We start from the raw sequence: 25,991 nt of genomic DNA, 5'->3' as shown, positions 1-25,991 counted from the left end.
GTCTACAAGCAATAAATGCTGGAGAGGGTGTGGAGAAAAGGGAACCCTCTTACACTGTTGGTGGGAATGCAAACTAGTATAGCCACTATGGAGGACAGTGTGGAGATTCCTTAAAAAACTGAAAATAAAACTGCCATATGACCCAGCAATCCCAGTGCTGGGCATACACACTGAGGATACCAGAATTGAAAGAGACACATATACCCCAATGTTCATCACAGCACTGTTTATAATAACCAGGACATGGAAGCAACCTAGATGTCCCTCAGTAGATGAATGGAAAAGAAAGCTGTGGTACATATACACAATGGCGTATTACTCAGCCATTAAAAAGAATACATTTGAATCAGTTCTAATGAGGTGGATGAAACTGGAGCCCATTATACAGAGTGAGGTAAGCCAGAAAGATAAACACCAATACAGTATGCTAACGCGTATATATGGAATTTAAAAAGATGGTAACGATAACCCTATATGCAAAACAGAAAAAGAGACACAGATATACAGAACAGACTTTTGCACTCTGTGGGAGAAGGCAAGGGTGGGATGATATGGGAGAATGGCATTGAAACATGTATATTATCATATATGAAATGAATCGCCAGTCCAGGTTCGATGAATGAAACAGGGTGCTCGGGGCTGGTGCACTGGGATGACCCAGAGGGATGGGATGGGGAGGGAGGTGGGAGGGGGTTCAGGATGGGGAGCACATGTATACCCGTGGTGGATTCATGTCAATGTATGGCAAAACCAATACAATATAGTAAAGTAATTAGCCTTCAATTAAAATAAATTTATATTAAAAAAATAAAGATATTCTAGCTGGGCATTGAACATCACCCCCTGCCCATCATCTTATTGTTGGCTTTAGTTTGGCTTGAAAAAATAAATGCTTTATTATGGAAAATGTCTACCACACACAATAGGAAGGAGAATAGTGTACCCCTTGCCAGTTTCAATAATGATCAGCATTTTGCCAATCTTGTCTCACTTATAATTCCTCAGTTCTCCCCCACCCCAATGTATTTTACAGCAAATCTGAGGCATCATACCATTTTATTCATGAACACTTAAGTATGAAGAAACACATTAAAAAGCATAACTTCAATAGCAGTAAACACACTGGAAAAGTAAGAGCAATCCTTCGTATCATCTAGTACCCAAACTGTATTCCGATTTCCCTGACTTTATCAAACATGTCCAATAGTTATTTGGTTTATTTCAATCTGGATATACAAAGGCCAATCTCTTGAATTTGGTAGGCATGTCTTTTCTTATCTATAGTAGTTTTTTTGTTTGTTTTTTTCATGTTTTAGAGTTGGACACGATTTAGTGACTAAAAAACAACAATTTATAACATAATTGTCCTAAATGTTTTTCTCTACATACATTTAGAACATATTGGAAAGTGCTTCAACTGTCAAATATAATGTAGAAGATACAGAGAAGAAAAGTCTATCCTGTTACTTACATGTTTGCTTACTATTCTTTCTTCCTTCTTGGTGTTCCAAAATTCTTCCTTTCATTGTTACCTTTTTGTGCAGAGAACTTCTTTTTAGCCATTCTTTCAGGCTAGGTCTCCTGGCAACAAATACTCTTAATCTTTCTTCATCTGAGAGTGTGTTGATATCTTCTTTATTCCTGAAGTATGTTTTCCTTAGATATATGACTCTGGATTCACTGTTTTTTCTTTCAGCCTTTGAAAAAAGATCTTCTTTTTGTTTTCTGGTTTCTGGCAAGAAATCCACTGCCATTCAAATAATTTTCTCCCTTAGGTAAGATAAGGTTATTTTTCTGGCCGTTTTTTAAAAAGTTCTGTGTTTTTAGTTTTCAAATATTTAATAATGATGTGTCTTGACTTGGATTTCTGTGGTTTTGTTCTGTTTTTTACGTTTTGAATCTGTTGGTTTATGTCTCTCTTCAAATCTGGGAAGTTTTCAGTTATAATTTCTCCAAGTACTTTTTCAGCCTTACCCATTCCTCCTACGTTTCTTGGGCTCTGATGACACAAGTGTTAAATCTTCTTCCTATAGTTCCAAACCCCTTGGTCTCTGTTCATTTTTGTGTTCAGTCTATTTTCTCACATGTTGTTCAAGTTAGGCCTGTTGTCTTATCTTCTGGTTCACAGAGTCTTTCCTTTTCTTCTGTTCTGCTACTGAGCTTTTTCTTTTGGTTACTGTAGCTTTCAGTTCTAAACTTTCCTTTTGGTTCTTCTTGATATCTTCTGTGTCTTTGATGAGATTATTTTTTTCCATTTTTTTCCCCAAATGTGTTCCTAGTTGCGTGTTGAAGCATTTCTGTCATGGTTGCTCCAAAATCTCAGATAGTTTAACATTTCTGACATCTCAATACAAATTTGAGTCTATTGACTGCCTTTTTTTCATTGAGTTTGAGATCTTCTTAATTCTTGCTACCACAAGTTATTTTTTAATTGAATCCTGGGCATCTTGGGTATTATGAGATTCTGAATCTTTTTTTTTAATATCTTAACTAATTAGTTTTTGGCTGTGCTAGATCTTTGTTGCTGCACCCGGGCTTTATCTAGTTGCATTGAGTGGGGGCGACTACTCTTCACTGCGATTGTATGGGTTTCTAGTTGCAGTGGCTTCTACTGTTGCAGAGTGTGGGCTCTAGGTGCGAGCACCTCAGTAGTTATGGCACACAGGCTTAGTTGCCCTGACACATGTAGGATGTTCCCTGACCAGGGCAGACACCCTTAACCACTGAACCACCAGGGAAGTCCCATGGGTCTTTTTAACTTCCGTTTTACCTTTCTTTGCCAGTACTCCAGAATGGGGATGAGGGGCATTGCATTGTTACTGCCAGGTGAGGGTTAAACCAGGTCTCCCATTTAGCCTCCTTTGATACTAAGATGTGTGCTCCTCATCACCAGTGGCTGAAGGTGGGCGTTTGACTTCCCACGAGGCCTCCATGGATACTTTCCCGGCTGGAATGGGTAGATGTGCGGCTGTTTCCCACACGGCCTCTGCTGACACCATGGGGAGTGCGGTTGCCTCTTGATCTCTGGGTGGCAAGGAAAGTCCTACTGCTCACTAGGTGTCCTCTGACAGTACTCCGGGGGGAGGGTGCCTTTTTACTGCTGGGTGGGGGTGGGAGTCATGTTCTGTGGTGGTCTCTATTGACACTGCAGGCAGGGCCCAGGGCTCCTTGCTGCCTGGAGATCATGAAAGTCCCAGCTCCCTACTTGACTTTCTTTGACATCATCTTCGTGGGAAGGTTGTGACACTTCATTACAACCTGGTGAGGGTGACAATCTAGGCTCCAACATGGCCTTAGCTGGTGTGAGTGGGGGTGGTGTTTGGCTGAGGTTGAGAACTTAACTCAGAATGCTCTGTCTGACTTGCCTGCACATTTGGCTAGAGAGGAAACACCCTCTTCCGTAGGGTGAGTTTTGTTGTTGTTTTTGTGTGCCTGTTTTGTTCTGTGTCCATTGGTACGCCCAGGCTGCTGGCTTCTTCAAGCTACAAGTCTAAAAATTTGAGACGTAAAGAAAACCCAGGAAACGTAGCTCTTTGTTCCTTGAAACCAGAGGTCTGTAGCTGGTCTTCTTTCTTTTCTCCCCCTTTTACGTTTGTTTTATATATAATGTCTAGGGATTTTAATTGTATTTAGTGGAAGGAATTGGCAAAGTGTGTTTACTCCATCTTCCTCAAAGTCCTGATTTTCTTCTTACATACATCAAATGGATGCTCCAACAGGCTATGTATAAAGCCAAACATTTTTATGTGCTGTCTCTAAACAACTCTTGTTGATCCTCAAATATTGTGACTCCATTCTCGTTAATATTATAATACTGTTTACTAACTTAGTCAAATGCTCCTATATCTGCCCACTGAAAATTTTAAGTTTCACTACCTAATGTATTAGATTCTCTAATACACATGTTAAAGCTATGTAAACAATACAAAGACTTTCAATAGCAAGCATAAACTGGATATTCTTAAACTTCATCTTAAAGAGGGAGAGAACCTTTTGTTAGTTCATTCTAATGGAGGTTAATACTGTCTCAGTTTGCTTAGAGTAAGGAGATGGGAAATTGGGACGTAGATTCCAGTGCTGCAGGTGACCCCAGTGGCAAGGGAAGGGGTGCTGGATTATAATTTAGGGTCACTATGGTTGTAGGGAACTCTAGATTCATCCCTTCAGGTGGGACTGCTTGCAACTCCATATCCCCTGCATGCAATCCTTTCATCATCATCCAATCATACCTCTTGTTTCAGGTAAAGCTCTACAGTACACACCTAACATGCTTCTCTGATTGATTGGATTCATCTAGTTTATTTAATGCCTGACTTCTGTGTCTGATTATTGACCACAGCATCAATTCTAATGACATTCTAAAGATGGAAAATCTGAACCAGGTGATGTTCAGGAACATGGATGTGACAGGCTAGATCTGGATTAGAGCAAGTTCCAACTCTGCCTGTGGTAGCTGGTTCCTTGGCTAAACCTCAGGTTGAAAGTGAAAATGTTAGTTGCTCAGTCATGTCTGGCTCTGTGACTCCATGTACTGGAGCCCACCAGGCTCCTCTCTCCATGGAATTTTCCAGGCAAGAATACTGCAATGGGTTGCCATTCCCTTCTCCAGGGGATCGTCCCAATCCAGGGATCGAACCCAGGTCTCCTGCATTGCAGGCGGATTCTTTACCATCTAAGCCACCAGGTTATTCCTCTGAACAATCTCCAACTGAATGGGCCACTGTCAAGATTCAGCTTATGCCGTGTATGTGGCAGACTTTGTGTAAACAGTGGTTGTCTTCATTTTCATGACTTTATTCCGAGTCAGGTTGTTTTCAGCTCTGTCGACTCCACTGCTTGCTGCTTCTGTGATGAACGTGATCGCCTCTTTTCTATCTTTCCGGGCCTCTGACTGTTCACACTCCTGCCACTTTGCCGGTTTTTCCATTGTGACATGAAAATCAGACTTTCTTTGATTTCCTTGAGAACGTGCAGTAGTTAACTGAAATGTCTTCTCTCTTTTTTTTTCAAGAGAACTTTCCAAAATACCCTTAATCCACTTTTTCTTATGATGCTTTTTAAACTGTTTGTTTTTGCTGTAGAAAATTTGTATACCCTGCTGCTTTTTGTTCTGTTTGTCTCTGACTGGGAACCATTCAGCACTCACCTGGTATTTTGTACCCCAATCCTGTAGGTAGATGCACTTTGATTCCCTTCCCCATTTATTTTGGCATCTCTTGGTAACCTCCACCCACAAGTGGAGGCCTTTGTGCTAACTCTTTTTTTTCTTTTCAGCCTCCAACTTATCTGAAGAGTGTGTAGTGGAAACTGTATTCATGGGCAGCCTCCTCTGAGAGCCTTGTTTGAGTCTCTCTGAACGTGTTGAAATCCTCTGTCACGGACCAGCTCTAAAGAGGTAGGGGTGTAGCCTGTATCATGGGGTTTTGGTTGGTTCCTTCATTGTGGGGGAGAGATGCCCACTTTATTGAGAAGGTTAGTCCTTTCTTTCTTTCTTTCTTTCTTTTTATTTTTGGCTGTGCTGGGTCTTTGTTGCTGTGTGGGTTTTTCTGTAGTTGTGGAGAGCGGTGCTACTCTCTAGTTATGGCATCAAGTGCAAAGAGAACTCGAGGAGGTGAGTCATGGGCTTCTCACTCAGGAGCACAGGCTGGCAGTTGTGGTGCATGGCATGGCTGCTCCATGGTATGTGGGATCTTCCAGGATCAGGGATAGAACCCATGCCTCTGGCATTAGCAGGCGGGTTCTTTACGACTGAGCCACCAGGAAACACTGAGCCTTTCTTTTCTAAGTTAGCATGCATATTCCTTCTGGGTCATGTGTGCAAAGTGGGCGTGCCTCCCAGCCTCACACTTTCCATCATGGACGTCTGGTCGGATAAATGGAACCGTTGTTGGCCCCTCAGTGTTCTCTCAGGCCGGCCTGATTCCGCTTCAGTTAAGCCAGTGTGGAGTGTGGGTGGGGCTGGTGGAGTCAGACTTCAAATGGGTGTCCCTGTTCTTCCTGCTGCATTTTTGCCCGCCGCACCCCAGGGACTGGATGCCCCTCCAGGCCTGAGACTGGGGCAGAGGATCTGTCAGGCCTTCAGAATCTCCTCTTAACAACCAGGCCCCCTAAAGATACTCAGGACTCACCTCCTTGAGTTCTCTTTGCACTTGGTGTTGTCTTTATTTTATATCCTTTTTATTCTTTGAAAAATTTTTATTTATTTTTAGTTACACTGGGTCTTCGTTGCACTGGTTTTTCTCCAGTTGTGTCAAGTGGGGCTACTGTTCGTTGCGGTCTGACGGCTTTTCGTTGCAGTGGCTGTTTTATTGTGGAGCAGAGGTTCTAGGGCACAGGTTTGAGAGTTGTGGCCCCCTGGCTTAGTTGCCCCAAGGCATGTGAATCTTCCTGGACCTAAGATCAAAACCATATCCCCTGCATTGGCAGGCAAATTCTTAACCACTGGACAACCGGGGAAGTCCTGATCCTTTTTATTCTTGAAAAACTATCTGGAAAGATAGTTTTTGTAAATATAATATATCCCAATAGTTTTTGTAAATGTAGTATATAAAAAGATATAATCCCACCATCTTTTTAAAGAAATACTCTGGGAAAAACTGCATGAGAGCAAAATGCATCTTTGTTTTTCTTCATTGTCCTGGTCCCAACTTTTCCCAGCAGGCCTTTTAAGGGTCAGTCTCCCTGTGAGCTTTCTTGTATCCTACTGCAGGGCCCACTCAGACTGTCCCATCCCTGTACTAAAACCTGGGTTTTCAATAACTCAGGGTCCTGCTTGTTTCAGGATGATCAAAGGCTTACACTTCAGCACCTTCCAGGGAAGATGAGAATTTCAGCCCTGGTCTCCTTGATTATAATAAGCCCATCTCATGGCTGTCTGATGACAAGAATTTCAAGCCCTATTTAAGGCGAGTGCTGGAGTTACTTTTAGATGTAGCAAGTTCTGCAAATCACCATTCTAGTGGCTACCCCGCCCTGTTATCCACAGGCTAGTACACTTTGTCAGTGACGCTGTGCTGTGAATTGGACCTCTTTGCAGCTTCCATCGATAAGAGCCAAAGGGCGATGAAATTCTTGGTGTCCAGAAACTTCCTATTTATCCCTCTTTTACATCCCTAGGGAGGGGATCAATGAACTGGAAAACCTGGTACCCCCATGACCTAGCATGTAGGAACCACTCCAAACGATTTCCCGAATTTCATTGATCCTAGAAGACAGTGTAGGGTTTCCCAGGTGACCCAGTGCTAAAGAATCCGCCTGCCAATGCAGGAAACTCAGGACACACGGGTTCGATACCTGGGTGGGGAACATCTCAGCTCAGGTGACCTGTGGTCTCAGGGGCAAAAAGAGTCAAGAAAGAACACGCCTCTGCCATTGAGGTGATGCCTCCGCCGGGCCGCGCGGTGGCGCTGCAGCTCCGCGAGGCCCGGGTGGTTCTGGGGTTCAGGGGCGCGCAGGCTTCTGGGGACCCTAGAGCTGCGGCGGCGACGCGCGGGGCTGCCGCGGTGAGTGCGGCGGGCGGACCTGGGGGCAGGTCTCCCCGATCGCTCACGGTCAGACTCGTGCTCCTCCCGGGCCTTTTGCTTCCGGCCGGGAAGGATCAATCGCGCCCGCGGATCTGGCCCGAGGCCGCAGGGCGCGGACCTGGGGACGACGAGAGCGACCCCTCCCTGCCCCACCAAGGCCCTGACGGGGACCCTGGGCACGACCCTTACCTCCTCGGAGCCCGTCCGGTCTCCAATCAGAGGAGAGACAGTGTCCTCGGTCGTGGGAGGGCCCGGGTTCTGCGCTTTGATCGCGGCGGTGTCGGTTGCCCCGTAGGCTCTCCCACCTGTCACCCTGGCCCTTCTCTGCTTGGACGGCGTCTTCCTCTCCGCAGCCGAGAATGACTTCGTGCAGCGCATCCAGGAGGAGCTGGACCGCTTCCTGCTACAGAAGCAGCTGTCAAAGTAAGCCGGAGTGAGGGTGGCGCCCGCTCCGCCGCTGGGAAGGGCAGTGTTCGCCCCTAGCCTCCTTGCTCCTTTTTGTCCAGTGGTGCATCTAAAGTAACTGGGCTCGCAGCTGGCTCTGATCCTGGCCTTTAGGTTTAATAATCTGTGGTCAGGCTTCTCCCCGCTGCATCTTTCCTGGGTAACAGCTAGCATCACCTGAGATGGAACAGCCCGCCCCTGGAAGGAGGATGGTGCCAGTAGGTCCCCGTCATACCCTCTATGGGCAGGTCCACTGTGGTCAGCCTGGGACCCCAGGGGGCAGAGCGAGCCTAGGTTCAAGCCACCATTAAACCAGGAGTGGGCTCTGTGGGGGTCAGGCCTGGGGGCTGCTCCTGGAGCTCCTGCTCTGCTCTCCTTCCCATCCCTCCCCAGGGTCCTCCTCTTTCCCCCACTCTCCAGTCGGCTCCGGTACCTGATCCACAGGACAGCAGAGAATTTTGACCTTTTGAGCAGCTTCTCTGTTGGAGAGGGCTGGAGGAGGAGGACGGTCATCTGTCACCTGGACATCAGGTGTGTATCTGCCGTCTGGGAGGCCCCTCGTTGGTTCTCCCCAGGGGTGGTCAGGTGAGCTGGTCAGCCTCTGGGAGGGAATCAGGGCTGGGCGACCTCCTCTCTCCCCAGCCTCAATTGCTTACAGGCAGTGCTGCCTTCTGCTCAGCAGAGGAGCAGAGGTGCATTGTTGGTGGAGGTTCTTTAGCAAATTCAGTTTATGCACGTTGGGCCAAAAGACGGAGAGCTGTTTAAACAGTGGGGGTGTCCACTCAGCATTGCCCTCAGGGAGCTTGGGCCTCCAGAGGCCGTGGAATGTGACAGCTCATCTAGCAGTTCGCTCACCTGTCTCCCTGTACATCTCGAAAGATCTTATCATAATGTCTATAATCCTAGCCTTTAAAGTTACATACTTTTCTCTCTTTTTTTTTGATCTGTTTTAAACTTTTTATTTTGTATTTGGGTGCAGCCAATTAACAATGCTGTGATAGTTTCAGGTGGACAGCAAAGGGACTCAACCACACACATACATGTATCCATTCTCCCCGAAACTCCCCTTCCATCCAGGCCAACACACAACATTGAGTAAAGTGTCGAATGCTATACAGTAGGTCCTTGTTGGTTATCCATTTAAAATATAGCAGTGTGTACATGTCCATTCCAACTTCCTGTCATCCCTTCCGCTCATCCCACTGTGTGTGTGTGTGTGTGTGCTAAGTCCCTTCAGTCATGTCGGACCCCATCCAATTATCAGCCAAAAGAATGAAACAATGCCATTTGCAGCGGACATGGATGGACCTAGAGATTATCATCCCTGTTACTGCAAATGGCATTGTTTCATTGTTTTGAATGGCTGATAATGGGAGGGGGTCCCAAAGAGTGGGAATGATCTGTCTGCAATACAAGAGAATTGGGTTCCAGCCTTGAGTCAGGAAGATCCCCTGAGTAGGATACAGCAACCCACTCCAGTATTCTTGCCTGGAAAATCCCATGGACAGAGGAGCCTGGTGGGCCACAGTCCATGGGGTCATAAAGAGTCAGTCACAGCTGAGCTACTAACACACACACACAGATTGTCCTACAGAGTGAAGTAAGTCAGAGTAGGAGAAATATCATATGATATCCCTCATATGTGGAATCTAAAAAGAAATGATACAAATGAACTTACTTACAAAACAGACTCACAGACTTAAAGTCGCATACTTTTCTAATAGCATAGTTTCTGAATGCTAGTTGCTCACCACACCCTATAGCAAGTGGACTCCGCTGTCTCATAGTCGGTTTATAACACTGGAGGAAGAGTTGACTGCTTTATGCTTATTCAGGGCATCCAGCCTACCCTCTGATGGCCTCATTAAGTTGTTTTCCAGGGTCACTGTGGCTTTGGTTTTTGCCTGAGACTGACTCAAGAGCCTCAGGCCTGAATGGCAGATAACTCCAATAAACCATTCTCCTCGGGGCTCAAGCACCCATCTGATCAGTGCCTGCTCCTGCTCCAGGTTACCCAGTTCAGACGGATTCTCTGGCTCCTGCCGCCCTCCTGCCTCCCACCCTAGCAAGTACCGAGGTCCTCGGCCCACTGCAAGCCAGGGAGCGGCTGCTGGTCTCCGAGGGGCGAGGGCCGGCCGGTGGTATCGTGGACGCAAGCCGGACCAGGCCTTGTATGTGCCCCGGGTGCTGCGCCGGCAGGAAGAAGGAGCGCCGCCCCCTCCTGCAGAGCTCCAGGGAGATGCTCCAGCTGGCAGGCTCTCAGAAGAACCAGGAGATACTGGTGCTGGGAAGCCCACTGCCGATCAGGAACTTCCCGTGTCGGTGACTCAGGCAACAGAGGACCAAAAAGGCCCTGGTCAAGGCTGTGAGAAAGAGTCGCTGCCGGACCCATTGGCTGCTGAACCCTCGGGGCCTGAGAGCCACGCAGGGACCGGAGACAGGCCGGAGTCAGCCGCACAGCCGGAGGCCGGGCGGCAGCTGGACTTGGAGGAGGGAAATGGGACTGAGCTGGAGAGGAGCCTGGCAGCGGAGGAGGAAGTGGAAGAGGAAGAGGCGGAAGAGGAGGGGCCCGGCAGCTGCTCCGAGGCCGACTTCAGTGAACTGCTGCAGGAGGTGATGAGGCTCTGAAGCCCGGCAAAGGGAGGGTGGAAGTGAGGTGGGTGTGGTGGAGGGTGGAAGTGAGGTGGGTGTGGTCGAGGGTGGATGGGGCGGAGGGTCAAGGTGTATTGGGGTGCTGCGGGTGTTGAGCGATAGCGGTCCCTTAGGAGACCAGTACTCAGAGGGAAGGAGGCTCAGGATCTGAGGTCAGGGGTGTGGATTGGATCCCACCTCAACCAGGTTATTTTGCTTTTCTAAGTTTCAGTTTTTTCCTCTGAAAAAATAGCAGGTGCTAATACACGTTTCCCTAGGGAACACAGTACTTCAGAATGCACTGCAGACGCTAGTCATGAAAATTACTCTCAGCCTGAAGCTTTGTCTTACAAATCTCTTGTCCTTGGAACCGAGTGTCTGCACCTGAGCATGTCAGTCGGGAGGGCAGGCAGCCTGTATCGCTATTTTACAGATGAAGGACAGACACCAGAAAGCCTTGCTCATCATCACATCGTTAATGAGAAAAGGAAAGATCCTGGGCCTGCCTAGCTCCACCTCTTACTGACAGCAACTTGGGGCAGAATTACTTAATTTTTTGGCTTAGTTTGCCCATCTGTAAAGTGGGCCTACAGAATAGAGTTCTGGGGATCCTGTGAAACACAGTGTGTGTTAGTGTCAGTCACCCAGTGGGGACTTCCCCGCTAAAACTCACGCTCCTCCGTCTCGTGGCCCAGTCTGCCATACTGCTATCTTTCCAGGATTCCTGTCTGGGCTGCTCACCTCTGTGTCAATGCAGAAGCCTATGGGACTCTCAGTGTGGGGTTTTGAGAGCATTCACTTGGAGCCCGGTGTATCTGAGCTCCCCTCACTAAAGGGTCTGATCTCTCCCAGATAACGAACAACCTGACTGAGAAGGAGATTCAGGTAGAGAAGATCCACGTGGACACATCATCCTTTGTAGACGAGCTGCCTGGAGAGAAGGATTTTGCACACGTGGTGGAGATCTATGACTTTGAGCCGGTGCTCAAGACTGAGGACCTGCTGGCTACCTTCTCTGAGTTCCAGTGAGTGCTGGAGAGGCTTTGGGTCGGGGAGGGAGTGGAGAGAGTGCTTACTTTGTGGAAAGGAGCTAGGATGCTGCTTTGTGTGGGGGACGCTTGCCTGCCCCTCCTTCAGTGCCTCGAAAGAAAGGCAGAAAGTAGGTGTGGTTGCTCTGGATGCCATGCCCCTGGGCAATTCAGCTCGCTGGCCGTGACTGTGCAGAGGAGGAAGAGAGCCGACTTTTCGGTTGTGGACACTTTTTGGAGGCCCAAGACCTGGTCCTGCTGGCACAGGCAGCGGACCTCCAGCCTGGCCTCCACATGCCAGCCATGACTCTGTGGGCTACTGCCTCCCCCTGCTTCACGGCCATCCATCCAGTTAGAGAGTTAACAGATGGAGCGCCACCTCCACAAAGGAGCTCTTTAGGGGATGAACGGGGCTTGAGCAGCTCTGGGGCAGAGTCTGGTGGAGAGGGGAGAAAAAGTGAAAAAAAGACTTCTCCCATCTCCCCAGATTCCTTGGATCCAAATCCAGTCTTTTCTCCTTTCTTTTTTTATTCTCCATGCTCTGGTCCCCGTTCTCTTTTCCTGCTTAGACCTTAAACACATCCGTTTCATCAGGATCCCTGTCCGACTGCTTCCGGAAGAGCCTCCCTTTCCCTCCCTGAGCCCGACCTGGTGGACAGTACAAGGGGCTCGTCTGCTGTCCAGCCCTGAGGTCTGGGCCAGATGGGGCCACTAGAGGCTTCCTCATCCACAGAGGAGCCCCTCCCACAGGCTCCAGACTCAGGAGTGCTTTCCCAAGTGGCAGGAGGAAAGTCAGGGCAGTTTCATTGACATGCTCGTATCAAGTCCTGTCCCCACTATGAAGCCCTTTGTCTCCAGCCTCGAACCCTATGCCCTTGGCCTCGGGTGACCGTGTCTGTGAGGGACCGTCTTCACCCTTGGCCTTGTGCTCTACAAGCTTTGAGTCCTGACTTCCTCAGTTCTAGGAGTCGAGGGCCCACGAGATCACAGAGGCAGGGGCCTGTCTGTCTGAAGTTGTCGTATGGTCTTCAGGGCAAGTCTGCCCTGGATGGTCGTCGCCTTCTTAGAGGAGATGAACGTGTCTTGGGCTTGGAGTGTTTGAGGACTGGAGGGGGGAGGGTTTCCTGCAGCAGGAGGGGTTTTCTGCATCCGCTCTCCTCGGCATTCTGTCTCGTCCTCGGCACAGAGAGAAGGGGTTCAAGATCCAGTGGGTGGATGACACGCATGCGCTTGGCGTCTTCCCCTGCCCGGCTTCAGGTAAGGTGGTGCACGGTGGCCTGGCCCCTCCTCTGACTGCTGTTGGGAAGGGAGGGAGCCTCATTTCCTGGGGTGAGGATGCCCCATACAGGGTACAGGCTGCTCTAAGCTGATGGACTGGCTCCCAGCCACCTAATCGGGAAGTCCATGGGGGCAGAATGGGTGCTGGGCCAGGAAGCTCACACCTCTTCATCCTTACGTCTTGAGTTCAGAGGTTTCAGATTTGGGTGACCTCCACATCCTAAATGAAAGCATGTGATGGTGCCATTTTTACAGATCAAAAACATTCAAATACTGGTGGGACTTCCCTGGTAGTCGAGTGGTTAAGACTCCAGGCTTTAATGCACAGGTTCAATCCCTGGTCAGGGAACTAAGATCCCACATGCCATGTGGCACAGCCAGGGAAGAAAAAAAGCATTCAAGTACTGGCAGGTCCTTATGGTTTGAGCAGATGTGTTCTCATTCCGTTTAGATTAGAGCCTCAGGAGATAGGTGAGATGACTCCATCTTACAGTTGGGGAGACTGAGTTCCCCGATGTCAGTGTCCGATCAAGGGTATGAAGCCTCTCGTCCGTCGCCAAGGCTGGGGAGGCCAGCTAGTCTCCCGGCTGTCATTCTGGCGCTGCGCCTCCCTCTCAGCGTTTTCCTGCACTGCCCCTGCCACACCGCTGCACAGCTTGTGTGTATTTATAAGGAGTCAGTCCCTGGCCCCCCTTGACCGGGCTTCTCACAGCCATGGGCTCTGAACACAGATGGGGAGTGACCATGGCTGGTGTGGGCCCAGTCTTCAGGAGAGCTTGAGCTTTTAGGGATGAGGGGCAGTGTCTGGGCAGCAAGAGGCCTGGGGCCAGGTGGGGGCTTCAGCCCCAGAGAGGGAGCCACTGAAAGGTGGGGGCTGGCAGAGGCCCTCCCGGTCCATGGAAGGGATTAGCAGTGGGCTCGGCATGGCCATGGCTGCCATCTGGGCTCTGCCAAGCTGGCCAGGCGGCAGGGGCAGGCCTGCTCAGTCCTCATGTCCTGGCCTCATCTGTATGGTGGTTTGGGTCTGAGGTCCCTCCCAGCCGTGAGGTGACCGTGTCTGTAAGTGGCCCGAGTGCCCCAGGGCGCAGCACAGCCTGAGGCAGTGAGAGCATGCACCTTGGGAGGGTCTTGAGTGGGGGCAGGGTGGTGATGGTGGTGGTGGTGTTTGTTTTAAGCTCCTGGGCTTTGAAAGGCCTGGGCCTGCCTGTCCTGATGTCAGAACCACAGGCTCACCATGTGGCTCCCGGCCCCCCAGGGCAGGAGGGTAGAAGCTGGGGCATGGGCCCTCCATCTGAGAGCATGGCATCCCCGTGCAGGCCTGTGAGCTCTGGGGGTGGGGGTGGGGGGCGGGCGGTGAGCTGATGGGGCAGTCCTGTCCCTGAGGTTTGGATGGGTGTCAGAAGTGGCTGCCTGGGCTTTGGGGTGACATGTGTGTTCCTGGGTTCTGAAGAGGCCTCAGCAGGAAATGCGGATGGCTCCAGACCTGCTTTCTTTCCTTAGCCGCCGAGGCCCTGACCAGGGATTTCTCCATACTGAAGATCCGGCCCCTGACCCAGGGAGCCAGGCAGTCCAAGCTGAAGGCCCTGCAGAGGCCAAGTAAGGGAGCCGGTGGGCTGGGAGGGGCTGCTCGAGTGTGGGTCTGCCGTCTGGTTCACTGCCCTCCAGAGTGCTCTGCTGTCTCGCCCCTGGGCTGCAGGGACCCAGGAGGTCGTCCTCTCCCACCCCAGGGGCCCCATCAGGAGAGCTGTCTGCCAGCTGCCCTGTCCCAGGCTTGCCCTCCGTTCACACCTCTCGGGAGTCTGGTTCGGGCGCAGAGGGGAAGCCTGGTCTTTGTGTCCGGCCAAGGAAGCCATGCTTCGCTGTGAGCTGTACAGGGCGTGGGCTTTGCTGTGACCCTGGCACTGGCGCGCCCTTAAACTGGCCTTGAGCAAGTCACTGGGTGTATGTGAGTCGGCCCCTCTCCCTGTGAGATAAGCGTTGGGGTGAGCGAGAGCCTGGTGGCCATGCCCCTGCAGTGGCGAGAGGCACCAGAAGGTGCCACGTAAGTGACGGCTCCTCCCCTTTGCTCTCCTCCTTCCAGGGAGCAAGAGCGGCTTCAGGGGCCAGCTCCCCCTGCAGAGCAGAGGCTGGCTGGCAGAACTGGCCTGGAGAAGCCTGCTGAGGCCATCCACGTTCTTGTGGATTACATGGTCTTTGTCCCAGACTTCTTTTTTTTTTTTGCTCTGTATTTATTTATTTTTCATTTTTCATTATTTATATTAGTTGGAGGTTAATTACTTTACAGTATTGTAGTGGTTTTTGCCATACACTGATATGAATCAGCCATGGATTTACATGTGTTCCCCATCCTGATTCCCCCCCTCCCACCTCCCTCCCCATCCCATCCCTCTGGGTCTTCCCAGTGCACCAGCCCTGAGCACTTGTCTCATGCATCAAACCTGGACTGGCGATCTGTTTCACAATTGATAATCAATTATCCCAGGCTTCTTAGGGACGATAAACATCCTGTCTGTTGATCCAAGAGTGCCAGGTGTCCCTTCCTAGCCTGCTTGCCGTCTCAAAGGGCCCCTGCAAGGCAGGGAGGTGGACAGGATTAACGCCACCCTCCACCCCTGACAGAAGGAGAAACAGGGAGGGTGCAGAGAGGTGGCAGGGTGAGTCAGGACCCCACGAGGGGCCAGGAGCCCTCGGTGGCCCCTCTCACCAGCATCAAGCCGGGTGCAGCCGGGCCTCAGGGGTGGGCTCTAACAGCCTCCAAGGAGAGGAGGAGAGGCCACAGCCTTGAATTCAAGTCCCCACCCCATGGGGCTTTCCTTTCAGAGCTCCTGCATCTGGCGAAGGAGAGACCACAGACAAATACAGCTGTGGCCCGGAGGCTGGTGGCCCGGGCCCTGGGGCTCCAACACAGAAAGAAGGAGCGGCCTGCAGTGGAGCCTCCTGCCGCTCTGAGGCCCTGAGAGGCCCAGCCCTCCTGGATTGAGCTCCCCAACCCAGCTCGGGCCCCAACACCACAAGCCTTTACACACACCGGAGCAGCCCTGAGCCATCCTTGGAGCATCGCTATGAGGCGTGGTGGGCTTTAGTTTGGTCTAGTTTCTGAAGCTAAGCAAAAAATAAAAATGGAAGAATTTTAACATGATTGCTTCAAAATGTAATGGTCGGCAGTGAAACACTAGGGGGCGCTGTTCGCCCCCCGTTGGAGACCTAGGGCTGCTGAAGCAGCAGGTCGCTTTAGGTGACTGACCTCAAGCCAGCTGGACCTCCAAGGCATTTTTGAGCAGGGCCTGCCCAGTTTGTGGGGTGGGTTGCACCTGTTGTGTGACGTGTGCCCAGTGTCCCCGAGAGCAACTCTGGGCTATTGGCCATGCTGAGACCCCCCCGCCTCTGCCGTGTACTGGCCCTAGTGTTACCAGTGGTGTGGGTTGCACAGGGGGTCCCTGCAGAAATAAACATGCACTTGCCTCGAGGTGAAATCTGAAATGCCCTCTGAGTTCCCTCCCCTCGCAGGAATGGGTAGGAGGGCAGCTTTGTGGGAACGGGGTCCCAATACCCTGGTCTTTCTGGTTTGAGTGGAGCTGGTGACGATCCTGGCCCCCTGAGGTCATCATGGACCCCTCGGTTTGCCGGGCCGCAGCCCACTGTGGTGCAGAGGGAGTCCCAGGCCTGGCTGGATTGGGGTTCACTCACTGCCCCGGGGACTTGGGGTCCATCCTCACTGCACCTCGGGGAAGAGCATGGGGCCCTGATCTGCTTCATCATCCCTCCCCCAGAGACCAGCCCAGGCACTGCCCTTTGGGGAAATTTCCTGAGACTGAAGGTTGGATGTCCCATCTGATCCTCACACAACCATGGTGCCCCTGACACATTTCCCTAATAGACAAGAGCCAAAGAAAGCCTGAGTTTCTGTGGATTCTCCTGGTCGCCTTAGAGTGCTGCTCTCGCCGGCAGTTGCTCCTCCTCTGTGGTGGGAACGGAAGGAGGCCCCTGTGATGGTTCAGTGGTAAACAGCTTGCCCGCAGTGCAGGTTCGATCCCTGGGTCGGGAAGATCCCCTGGAATAAGCAGTCACAACCCACTCCAGTATTCTTGCCTGGGAATCCCATGGACAGAGGAGCCAGGTGGGCTACAGTCCATGGGGTCGCGAAAGAGTCAGATAAAACTTAGCGACTAAACACCAACCTGTAGCCAGTGCCGGACGGGAGGTGTCTGGAGCCCACGTCCCGACAAGAGAGAACCTGCAAGGGTGTGCAGCTCCCGGCTGCGACTGGGGAAAGGAGCCTGTGGCTTACAGACAGTGCACAGAGGCCCAAATGAAACACACTTGCAGGTCATAAATCTTTTATTTGGAGTTTCAAGTATGTGTAAGTGTCCGTGATGACACATGGCGATCGGTGAGCGTCGTCCTCACCCAGAACCCTGGTTCTAGCACCGTTGAATCAATTACCCACAGAATCGGAAGGACAGACAGAGGAGTCACTTACACAGGTGGGCTGGTTTTTCTTTTGACCTCTACGTTCAAAGGCCCAGATGCCCAATATGGAATGCCACTAAATTACTTTGTGTTTTAAAGTCTGTGAAAATAGAATACAATTATAGTATCTTGAAAAATAGGAGGACACAGGGGTGTAGGTGTCTGGGGGCAAGAGAAGCACCGTCTCTGAGCTCATTGGTTCAGAAGGTGGGTGGCAGCATCACTTATACGTGAGAACAGAATGAAGGGAGTAGAGGCGGTTCATTTAACTGGAAGGGAAGCTTAGATACTCAAGTTGACTGGAAACAGGCTAAGAGGAGGAGAAGTGGGATTCAGCCTGACCTCCTTGGGTTGCTAACCCACGCTGCCAACACGTAACTTGAGAAGAAAACGGCCCCGTGTTATCTGTGGTGAGCTGGGCAGGCAGTGAGGCTCGGAGTGGACCACGCCTCGGATGGGACGAGCAGCCGACCACTGTGCGCCCGTGGTCCCGGCCAGGATGGCTCTTGGTTGGCGCTGCTCCCCGCCGCCCCGTGGACGAGCCCCAGCCCCGGAGGCTGTCCCAGGCTGCGGGTGTCAGGAACACGCCTTCCTCGCCTTCCTCCTGAGCTTGGCCGAGGGCTGCAGGGGGACGAGACGGGCGGGGCTGGGCTGGATGAGGGGGAGCAGGGCAATATCCAGTCAGACTGCAGTTGTTGGGGGAGATGCCCGTGGCCCGAAGGCAGGAGGTGACCACGTCGCCACTTTACCGCCTGGAGACCTGGTTATTTATGAGTCCACTGAAGTGCTCAAACTTTTTTTCTGTCTCTTCACTGAAGGAACCACCTGGGGGAACAGGCATCAGAGAGACAGTGTTGGGTAAACCGGATGCACAGGTCTCCCCGCAGGGCTGGAGCCCCCCACCCTCACCAGGCGGCCTGCGGAGACCACCTGCGTGTGATGCCAGAAGGGCAGTGACAGGTGCCGGCCATCTGTAGGGCCAGGCTCAAGTCAGCTGCCTGGCAGAGTCGGCTCAAGGAGTGACTTAATCCAGCGCCGTTAGTTTTCGCTTCTATCGAGAGCAAGGCTGGCACCTTGCCAGTGGAGGAGAAAGCCCAGCCTCCCCTTTTGGAACCCAGGTTGTATAATGCAGGGGAAAGCTTCTCCATTGGTGGCCAAAAGTGGGAAAGCTTCTCCATTGGTGGCCAAAAGCCACGGTGGTTCACCAGCTTCTAGAGCTCGACAGGAACGAGACACACAGAGCCCCCAGATTGCCAACGCCCACATTTTTGTGGTCTCACACATAATGAGGTGGTGGCCTCAGCTCTGCCAGCCCTTAAATAGCTTTGGGGTCTGTGTTGGGCCAGCCCATTTCTGTCCCATTCTCTCGCCTCAGCCAGAGCTGGCCGTGAAAACCCCATCTTCATCCAGGCCTGTGTGTTCACCATGTCCTTCCCGTGTGTGGAAACTCAAGACTGGCCCCACTCCCCATGGTCTTTAGCCAACTTAGGAAGGCGCTCTGTTTCCTGGAGAAAGTGGGGCAGCTCCCGCCCGTCTCCTGGAGGTGGGCTGAAGAGGGGCATGGTGCTCCCCAGCAGGGCCCCAGGGCCTCACCTATATGGCAGTTGTACATCCAGATGCGGTGGCCATCATACCGGGTCCTGCACTTCATGACGTTGTTGGTGTAGTCAGACTCCGCCACCTCGTAGTTGGGATTGATGACCACCTGGGGGAGAGTCAGGTCAGAGCGGGTCCTGCCTCGGCCACCCTCCATCCTAGGCCGGGCTGCGACGCTGAGACCGGGCTGAGCTCACGAGATGGAGCAGGCATGGCTGGTGCTGTCTTCTCAGAGCAGGAGGGAGGGTGCAGGACTGGCTAGAGAGGAGGCCGGGGAGGCAGACGGGAGACCCGGAGGAGCCCTCCATGCACCTCATACAGACACACACACCCTACCAAGAGGAAGCCTTCAGATGGGGCCAGGGATGGTTACCGAGTTTGGGATGGACATGTACGTACTTAAAATGGATCACTAGCAAGGACCTACTGTCCAGCACAGGAAACTCTGCTCAATGGTACATGGCAGCCTGGCTGGGAGGGGGTTTGGGGGTGAATGGATACATGTGTATGTTTGGTTGAGTCCCTTCGCTGTTCAGCTGAAACTGTCAACACTGTTTGTTAATCAGCTATACTTCAGTAAGAGGAGGGCATGACAACCCACTCCAGTATTCTTGCCGAGAGAATCCCCGTGGCCACAGGAGTCTGGTGGGCTACAGTCCATGGGGTCACAAAGAGTCAGACCCGACTGAGCAACTAACCACAGCACAGCACATCCCCCTTTTTTAAAAAGATTGTTAATCACTCAGTCATGTCCGACTCTTCGTGACCCCATGGACTGTAGCCCATCAAGCTCCTCTGTCCATGGGATTCTCCAGGCAAAAATACTAGAGTAGGGAGCCATTCCCTTTTCCCGGGGATTTTCCCAACCCGGGCGTGCCTTCAAAATGGGGTTACCCTCTTGGGGTGCCAGAGAGGTTTGAGGTTAGTAGAGAAGCAGGAGCTGGAGCCTGGGGAGGCCACAAAACAGCTGCTGAAAGAGTCAGAAGAGAGCCGGGGAGCAGGACTTGCTGGGAGGGCATGGGGACCAGGACTGGGTGCTGTGGGGAGCCCGAGGGGGGCTGCCCCGGGCACTGGAGATGACACTGCTCCTGGACGCGTGACATTAGACACAACCCTTCCGTTCTCTGGGTCCGGGTTTGCTCTAGGGGGTCCCCAAGCCCTTTCTGCTCACCAGGGCAGGTTTCCCCCTTGTACCCCCTTCCTCTGAGTCATCCCAGGTAAGAGGGCGGCATCCAGAGGAGCAGGAGCAGGAGGGACCATTCTTTTGAGGGGGCTTCTGGGATTGGTCAGTCCTAAAGGAGATTAACCAATCAGTCCTAAAGGAGATCAGTCCCTCAGTCCTAAAGGAGATCAAACCAGTTAGTCCTAAAGGAGATCAACCCTGAATATTCATTGGAAGGACTGAAGCTGAAGTTGAAGCTCCAATACTTTGGCCACCTGACTCAAAGGGCTAACTCATTAGAAAAGACCCTGAAGGTGGGAGGGGAAGGGGATGACAGAGGATGAGATGGTTGGATGGAATCACCGAATCAACGGACATGAACTTGGGCAAACTCTAGGAGATAGTGAGGGACTGGGAGGCCTGGCGTGCTACCGTTCGTTGGGTAGCAAACAGTTGGTCACGACTTGGCAACTGAACAACAAAAGCAACTGGGAGCAGACAGAAAAGGGATATTCAATGGTGAGGAGCCCAGAGGAGGAACTGAAGGATGGGAAGGTGAGGAGACAGGAGCTGGGCCTGGGGCTGTGGGCAAAAGTGTGGAGGGCACAGATGAGGCTTTCTCCGAGGGTCCTGCAACATCTGGAAGGGCTGAGACCCCAAGGAGGCAAGGGGGCCTGGGCCGCCCATGGTCAGTATGATGGGAGAGGGACAGCGGCTCGTTAAGGTGCATTCTACAGGCTTGGGGCCCTCAGAACCTCTCCTCCAGGACTGAGAGTCAGACCATAAAGAAGGCTGAGGGCTGAAGAATTGATGCTTTCGAACTGTGGTGCTGGAGAAGACTCTTGAGAGTCCCTTGGACAGCAAGGGGACAAAACCAGTCAGTCCTAAAGGAAATCAACCCTGAATATTCACTGGAAGGACTGATGCTGAAGCTGAAACTCCAATACCTTGGCCACCAGATGCAAAGAACCAACTCATTGGAAAAGCCCCTGATGCTGGGAAAGATTGAGGGCAGGAGAAAGGGATGACAGAGGATGAGATGGTTGGATGGCATCACCAACTCAATGGACATGAGTTTGAGCAAACTCTGGGAGATAGTGAAGGACAGGGAATCCTGGTGTGCTGCAGTCCATGGGGTCACAAAGAGTTGGACATGACTTAGTGGCTAAACAGTAACAACAGTGGCCCTTTAGCAAGCTGGCTGGGCCTGCCAGAGCTGCTGTGGGAAACAGGTCAGTGGGGGGTCTCCAGCCCTGAGTCCTAGCCGGTGCAGCCCATTCTGGGGGCTCTAGGTTATGTCCCATGGTGACTCTGTCTCTCTAGGTAAGGCTGGAAAATGTCCTGCTCTGGGGTGGCCTTACTTTGATCTGTTTTCTGCCTGACAACCTTAATTGTGCCAAGTCCCAGCCCATGCGTGGCTCATAGCCCAGGACAGACAAACCCCCTGCACCAAAACCCAGGCAGCCCTTTGCTCACAGATAGTCACGCCCCCAGCATGGGTCCCTGCAGGGTGACCGTGAGGGCAGTGGGGACCTTATGAGGACCCACGCGACCCACTCGGGTGCAAGGGTGAGAGCTGAAATGAATAGTCTCCACAATTCCATCAGACTCATATGGAGGGTCCTCAGTCTCTTGGGGATCTGTGGGCAGTGGCTTTAGTTCCTTAGACAGGAGATCTGCTGTGGTTTACAACAGCCAACATGTGGAAGCAACCTAAGAGTCCATCAACAGATGAATGGGTAAAGATGTGACGTATATGTATGTATACACACAATGGAATACTCAGCCAGAAAAAAAAATGAAACTTTGCCATTTGCAATAACGTGGATGGACTTGAGGGTATTATGCTTAGTGGAATAAGTCAGAGAAAGAAAAATACTGCGTATTATTACGTATATATGCAATCTAAAAAACACAACAAACCAGTGAATGTAACAAAAAAGAAGCAGACTCACAGATACAGAGAATAAGCTAGTGGTCACCAGTGGGGAGAGGGAAATGGGGAGAGGCAAGATAGGGGTACAAACTGCTATGTATGAAATAAACTATAAGGATATACTGCACTTCTCTAATAACTATAAGTGGGGTATAATCTAGAAACATTTTGAATTGCTATATTGGACACCTGAAACTAATACTGTAAATCAATTATACCTCAATTTTTAAAAACTTAAAAAAAAACACAAACAAAATAAAAAGGCAGTGGCAGCTTTGTGTTGAAAAACAAAAAAGATCTGCTGTGGATCCAGGCAATGGTGGGAATTAGGGATCTAATCACTCTGGGAACCCTGCCTCTGAGCCTCTGTGCGCTGGCCTCCTGGGCTGGAACGCCACCCCCTCCCCAACCCAGCTTTCTCCCGCTTCTGCAGCACTGCTGGGGTCTGCTGCTGGGTCCACACGGGAATGGAGAGGGCCAGTACCCCCAGGCCAGGACTCTCCAAGTCTAAAGCTCCACGTCCAGCCCAGGTGAAGATGACCTGGCCTTGCTGGCTGTGAAGTGTGGGTAATGATAATGCCCATCCCTGAGGATTACATGAGATGCTGGGTTCACAGGGTGTGGGCAGGGTCTGGTCCACAACTGATCTTCAGTGTACAAGTACGTGCGTGCTCAGTCGTGTCCGTCTCTTTGTGACCTCCTGGACTGTGGTCCACCAGGCTCCTCTTGTCTATGGAATCTTTCCAGGCAAGAATACGGGAGTAGGTTGCCATTTCCTACTCCAGGGGATCTTCCCAACCCAGGGATCAAACCCACATCTCTTGCATCTCTTACATTGGTAGGCAGATTCTTTACCACTGGGCCGTCTGGGAAGCCCTTTAATGAGTCACAGTTATTAAACAGACATTATCAAAATACATGACGCTACACGTTCCCCTTGCAAAGGGGTAGCAGACCTCAAACATAAACTGGAGTCGTGTACAGAGACATGGGTATTCGATTCTTTAAATAAAGAGCACTCTGCTCTTCGCTTGGGCCTCTCCAAGTCTGCGGTTCTGGGCTTGTGGGTGGAAAAGTGCTTGGCTGTCTGATTACCAGTCTCTGAAACTGACCAGGGAAACTTTCAGAGCCCCTCTGTGGTCATTCCCTGCAGGTGTCGGTTCCTCCCTGGACTGTCTATAAGGTGGGGACTGTGGCCAGGCTCGGGGCTGGCTGAATGCCCTCCTCGGAAAGCTTTCAAGACAAAATGACACATTTCTGGTCACCCAAGAATCAAGCTTGAAAGCAAGGTGGGTGGGGATGTGGGAAAAATAAGGTGAAACGAAGTCTCCGCGGGCAGGAGTGCGCCTGTGTACCTGCACAGGAGATTTTGGGGATATGGTGACCCTGGGTCCCCCACCAGTCTGGGCCCTGGCTGGGGCCGGCAGCTATTTGCAGGAAGGTGGGAGGCAGGAAGGTGGGAGGCCAGTGCGTCTTAGCTCCTGTCTCAGGGTGGCGCTTCCCCTGGACAAAGTATGTAGAAGCCCTGGGAAGTCGCTGCACAAATAGTCACTGGACAGGCTGTCTCTAGTACCTAACAATTTACCATTATAGGTTTATTTCTTTGCACTGAAATTGTCCCCTCTGCAGATCCGCTGCTATGAGGCAAACATTTCTGGGAGAGGCAAGTCACAGACATTTGTGAGTGAATGGCTCTTTGTGTGATTGCTTTTAGCCCTGACAGCACCGGCCAAGACAGCCTGAGGGAGGGTGCTGGGAGAAACCAGGGTGGAGGTTCAAGTACAGCTCCAAAGACACAAGAAGTGTAGGCTGCCTTAGAGTCTGCACAGACTCCCAGCCCGAGGACCAAATCTGGCCTGCAGACGCCCTTTGATTCGCAAGCACCAGGTGCAGGAGTCTGCCCTTTGCACAGCCCAGCCTCCATGCCTGTATTTTCTGCCTGGGCACCATCCGAAGGAGGCTGCCTACCCATTTGCTCAGGCAGAGACCCCTCCTCCCATCAGCAGGGGGGCCTGGAGCCCCTTAAGTGCCTTACCTGGAACAGGTAGTCTCCAGGAGGCACGTCGGTAATGTCAACCCACTGGCAATCGATGTCATGACGGTACATGTCCCAGCAGCCCATGGTGATGCCCTGCTCACCAAAGTTGGCGCACTCGTAACTCTTCTGGATGTCTGCATGTGGGGACAGAGGGAAGCCCAGTCACCAGGCACCCGTGGCCCCTCCGCTGCCCTCCCCACAAAGGCCCCCGAGCAGCCTGCTAAGTGGGAGGCATCCCCAGATCCCACCTTCAGCATCTCTCCCTTCTCCAGGCCCACAGCCTTGGCTGTCTCTGGGCTCAGCTCATCCCTGCTCTGCTCTGCTTTTGGTAGAATCCTCCCTCAATTCCCCATCCACATTCCACTGCGTCCTCCTCCATGAAGCCTTCCTGGGCCACTCTGGCCCACCCTGGCCATTCTGAGGAATATCAGCCTGGGAATGAAGCATGTGCTATTCTGGGTAAATTATGGTGTATATTGTGGAGCCTGATGTGGGGTCATCTGGTCTCCCCGAGGGCATCCGCTCTTGGATGTGGTCTCGGTCTGACCCATGTCTCTGACCCGTCCTGGGTCAGCCCATTGTGTGGCACATAGTAGGTGCTCGAAACCCATCTGCTGGGTGATTTCATGACATGCCAGGGGCCACGTCAACCACCGACAACCAGCACCCATTTGCGAGAGCCTGCCAAGTCTGGGCGCTACTCTAAGCCCCAGCTGCCCTGAGGAGAGTCGCGTGTCTCCTCTTAAGAGAGCTCGGTTAGGCCAGGATGGCAGGTGCGCCCGCAGTGGTCATCGTGCAGGTATGGAAGCGACCGGGGGCGTGGGTGCGATGCTGTCTCTGCCTGGGGCAGTCAAGAGAGTCTGGGAACCTCAAGTGGGGCTTTCAGCTTGAACTGGAAGGTAAGAACCTGGGGGCTTGTGTGTCTGTGTTGGACACAGAGAGAAAGTATGGCAGCCAGAGCAGAAGGGGACCGCGTGTCAGGTTCAAGGGTCTGAGCCTCACCAGGGAGACCCACCTGTGGACTCACTGGATCCACCAGTGCCCATCAGCATGACTCTGGGGACCCAGGTGCCTTCATAGCCAGGCCTTGTCCGCCCCACCCCTCCAGCCCCAGATGGTAGTCATGAGGTCTCCAGTGAGGAAGGTCCTGGGCGGGTCAGCAGGGGCCAGGGTGACAGAGTCCCGAGCCAGGCCTGGGATCCTGGCCAAATGAGCACAGGTGGGAGCATCTGAGTCCCTCGGAGTCTCCCCAGCCCGCCCTGTCGCCCGAATACCTCCTTCACACTCTGTGTCCTCCAAGCAGAAGCTAGCTTTGTGGCCCTCTGCCACCTTGGTGCCATTGAGGTTCAGCAGGTCGTAGTGGGTGAACACCTCCATGCTGTGGTAATGCCTGCAGGTGAGAGGGGGGCCTGGATGTCAGTTTCCGGAGGGAGTGCCACCTGCAAGCGATGGCCCAGCTGGCCATTCCCCTCCGGGGACATCTCGAGCAGAGCAGCGTGGTCCAAAGCGGTGGTGGAGGGAGAAAAGTGGGCAGTGGACAGGGCATTATGAGATGGGGGATGGGACAGAAGCCAGGAATCGTGGCGCTTCCATGGGCTCTGGAGGGGGACAACCCGCTACCTTCCCAAGCCTCAGTTTTTTCATCTGCTCAATGGGAATAATAATGCAATGCACAGGGTGCTATGGGAATTAATCAGATAAACTGATGAACAGGGGGCTCAGCATCAATAAGCTGAATAAATTAGGATATATTAAGTAAAAGGATGTAGCACCCTCCAGAGCCCTAAAGTGGCTGTCACAGCTCATTCCTACTTAGGCACTTTCTGCAGATGAATGCAAGTCACTCTTCCATGTCTTTAGGAAACATTTAAAGTAGGAATATGGT

The 25,991-nt window shown here is 52.0% G+C and overlaps 2 protein-coding genes across 2 annotated transcripts in view; one reads left to right on the top strand and one right to left on the bottom strand.

Moving 5' to 3' along the window:
• The first annotated feature begins 7,379 nt into the window (after window positions 1-7,379).
• Window positions 7,380-16,038, top strand: R3HCC1 (R3H domain and coiled-coil containing 1). Its single transcript, XM_020878655.2, has 8 exons — window positions 7,380-7,502; window positions 7,819-7,946; window positions 8,361-8,498; window positions 9,977-10,580; window positions 11,451-11,623; window positions 12,813-12,883; window positions 14,405-14,500; window positions 15,725-16,038. The coding sequence occupies exons 1-8, from the start codon at window positions 7,380-7,382 to the stop codon at window positions 15,859-15,861; spliced, it is 1,470 nt and encodes a 489-aa protein (XP_020734314.2). The 3' UTR covers window positions 15,862-16,038.
• Window positions 16,039-17,224: 1,186 nt separating this feature from the next.
• Window positions 17,225-25,991, bottom strand: part of LOXL2 (lysyl oxidase like 2) — a 111,297-nt gene continuing 102,530 nt past the window's right edge. The window contains exons 11-14 of the mRNA XM_070459652.1: window positions 25,381-25,496; window positions 24,104-24,240; window positions 18,968-19,079; window positions 17,225-18,199 (exon numbers count right to left, since the gene is read on the bottom strand). Of these exons, the coding sequence (XP_070315753.1) occupies window positions 18,120-18,199; window positions 18,968-19,079; window positions 24,104-24,240; window positions 25,381-25,496 (445 nt within the window). The 3' untranslated portion in view covers window positions 17,225-18,119. The remainder of the gene's footprint in view (window positions 18,200-18,967; window positions 19,080-24,103; window positions 24,241-25,380; window positions 25,497-25,991) is intronic.

The sequence above is a fragment of the Odocoileus virginianus genome, chromosome 31, assembly GCF_023699985.2.
Source record: "Odocoileus virginianus isolate 20LAN1187 ecotype Illinois chromosome 31, Ovbor_1.2, whole genome shotgun sequence".
Taxonomy (NCBI): domain Eukaryota; kingdom Metazoa; phylum Chordata; class Mammalia; order Artiodactyla; family Cervidae; genus Odocoileus; species Odocoileus virginianus.
Note: the sequence above shows the minus strand (reverse complement) of the source record. Positions and strands in the feature narration are given on the sequence as shown.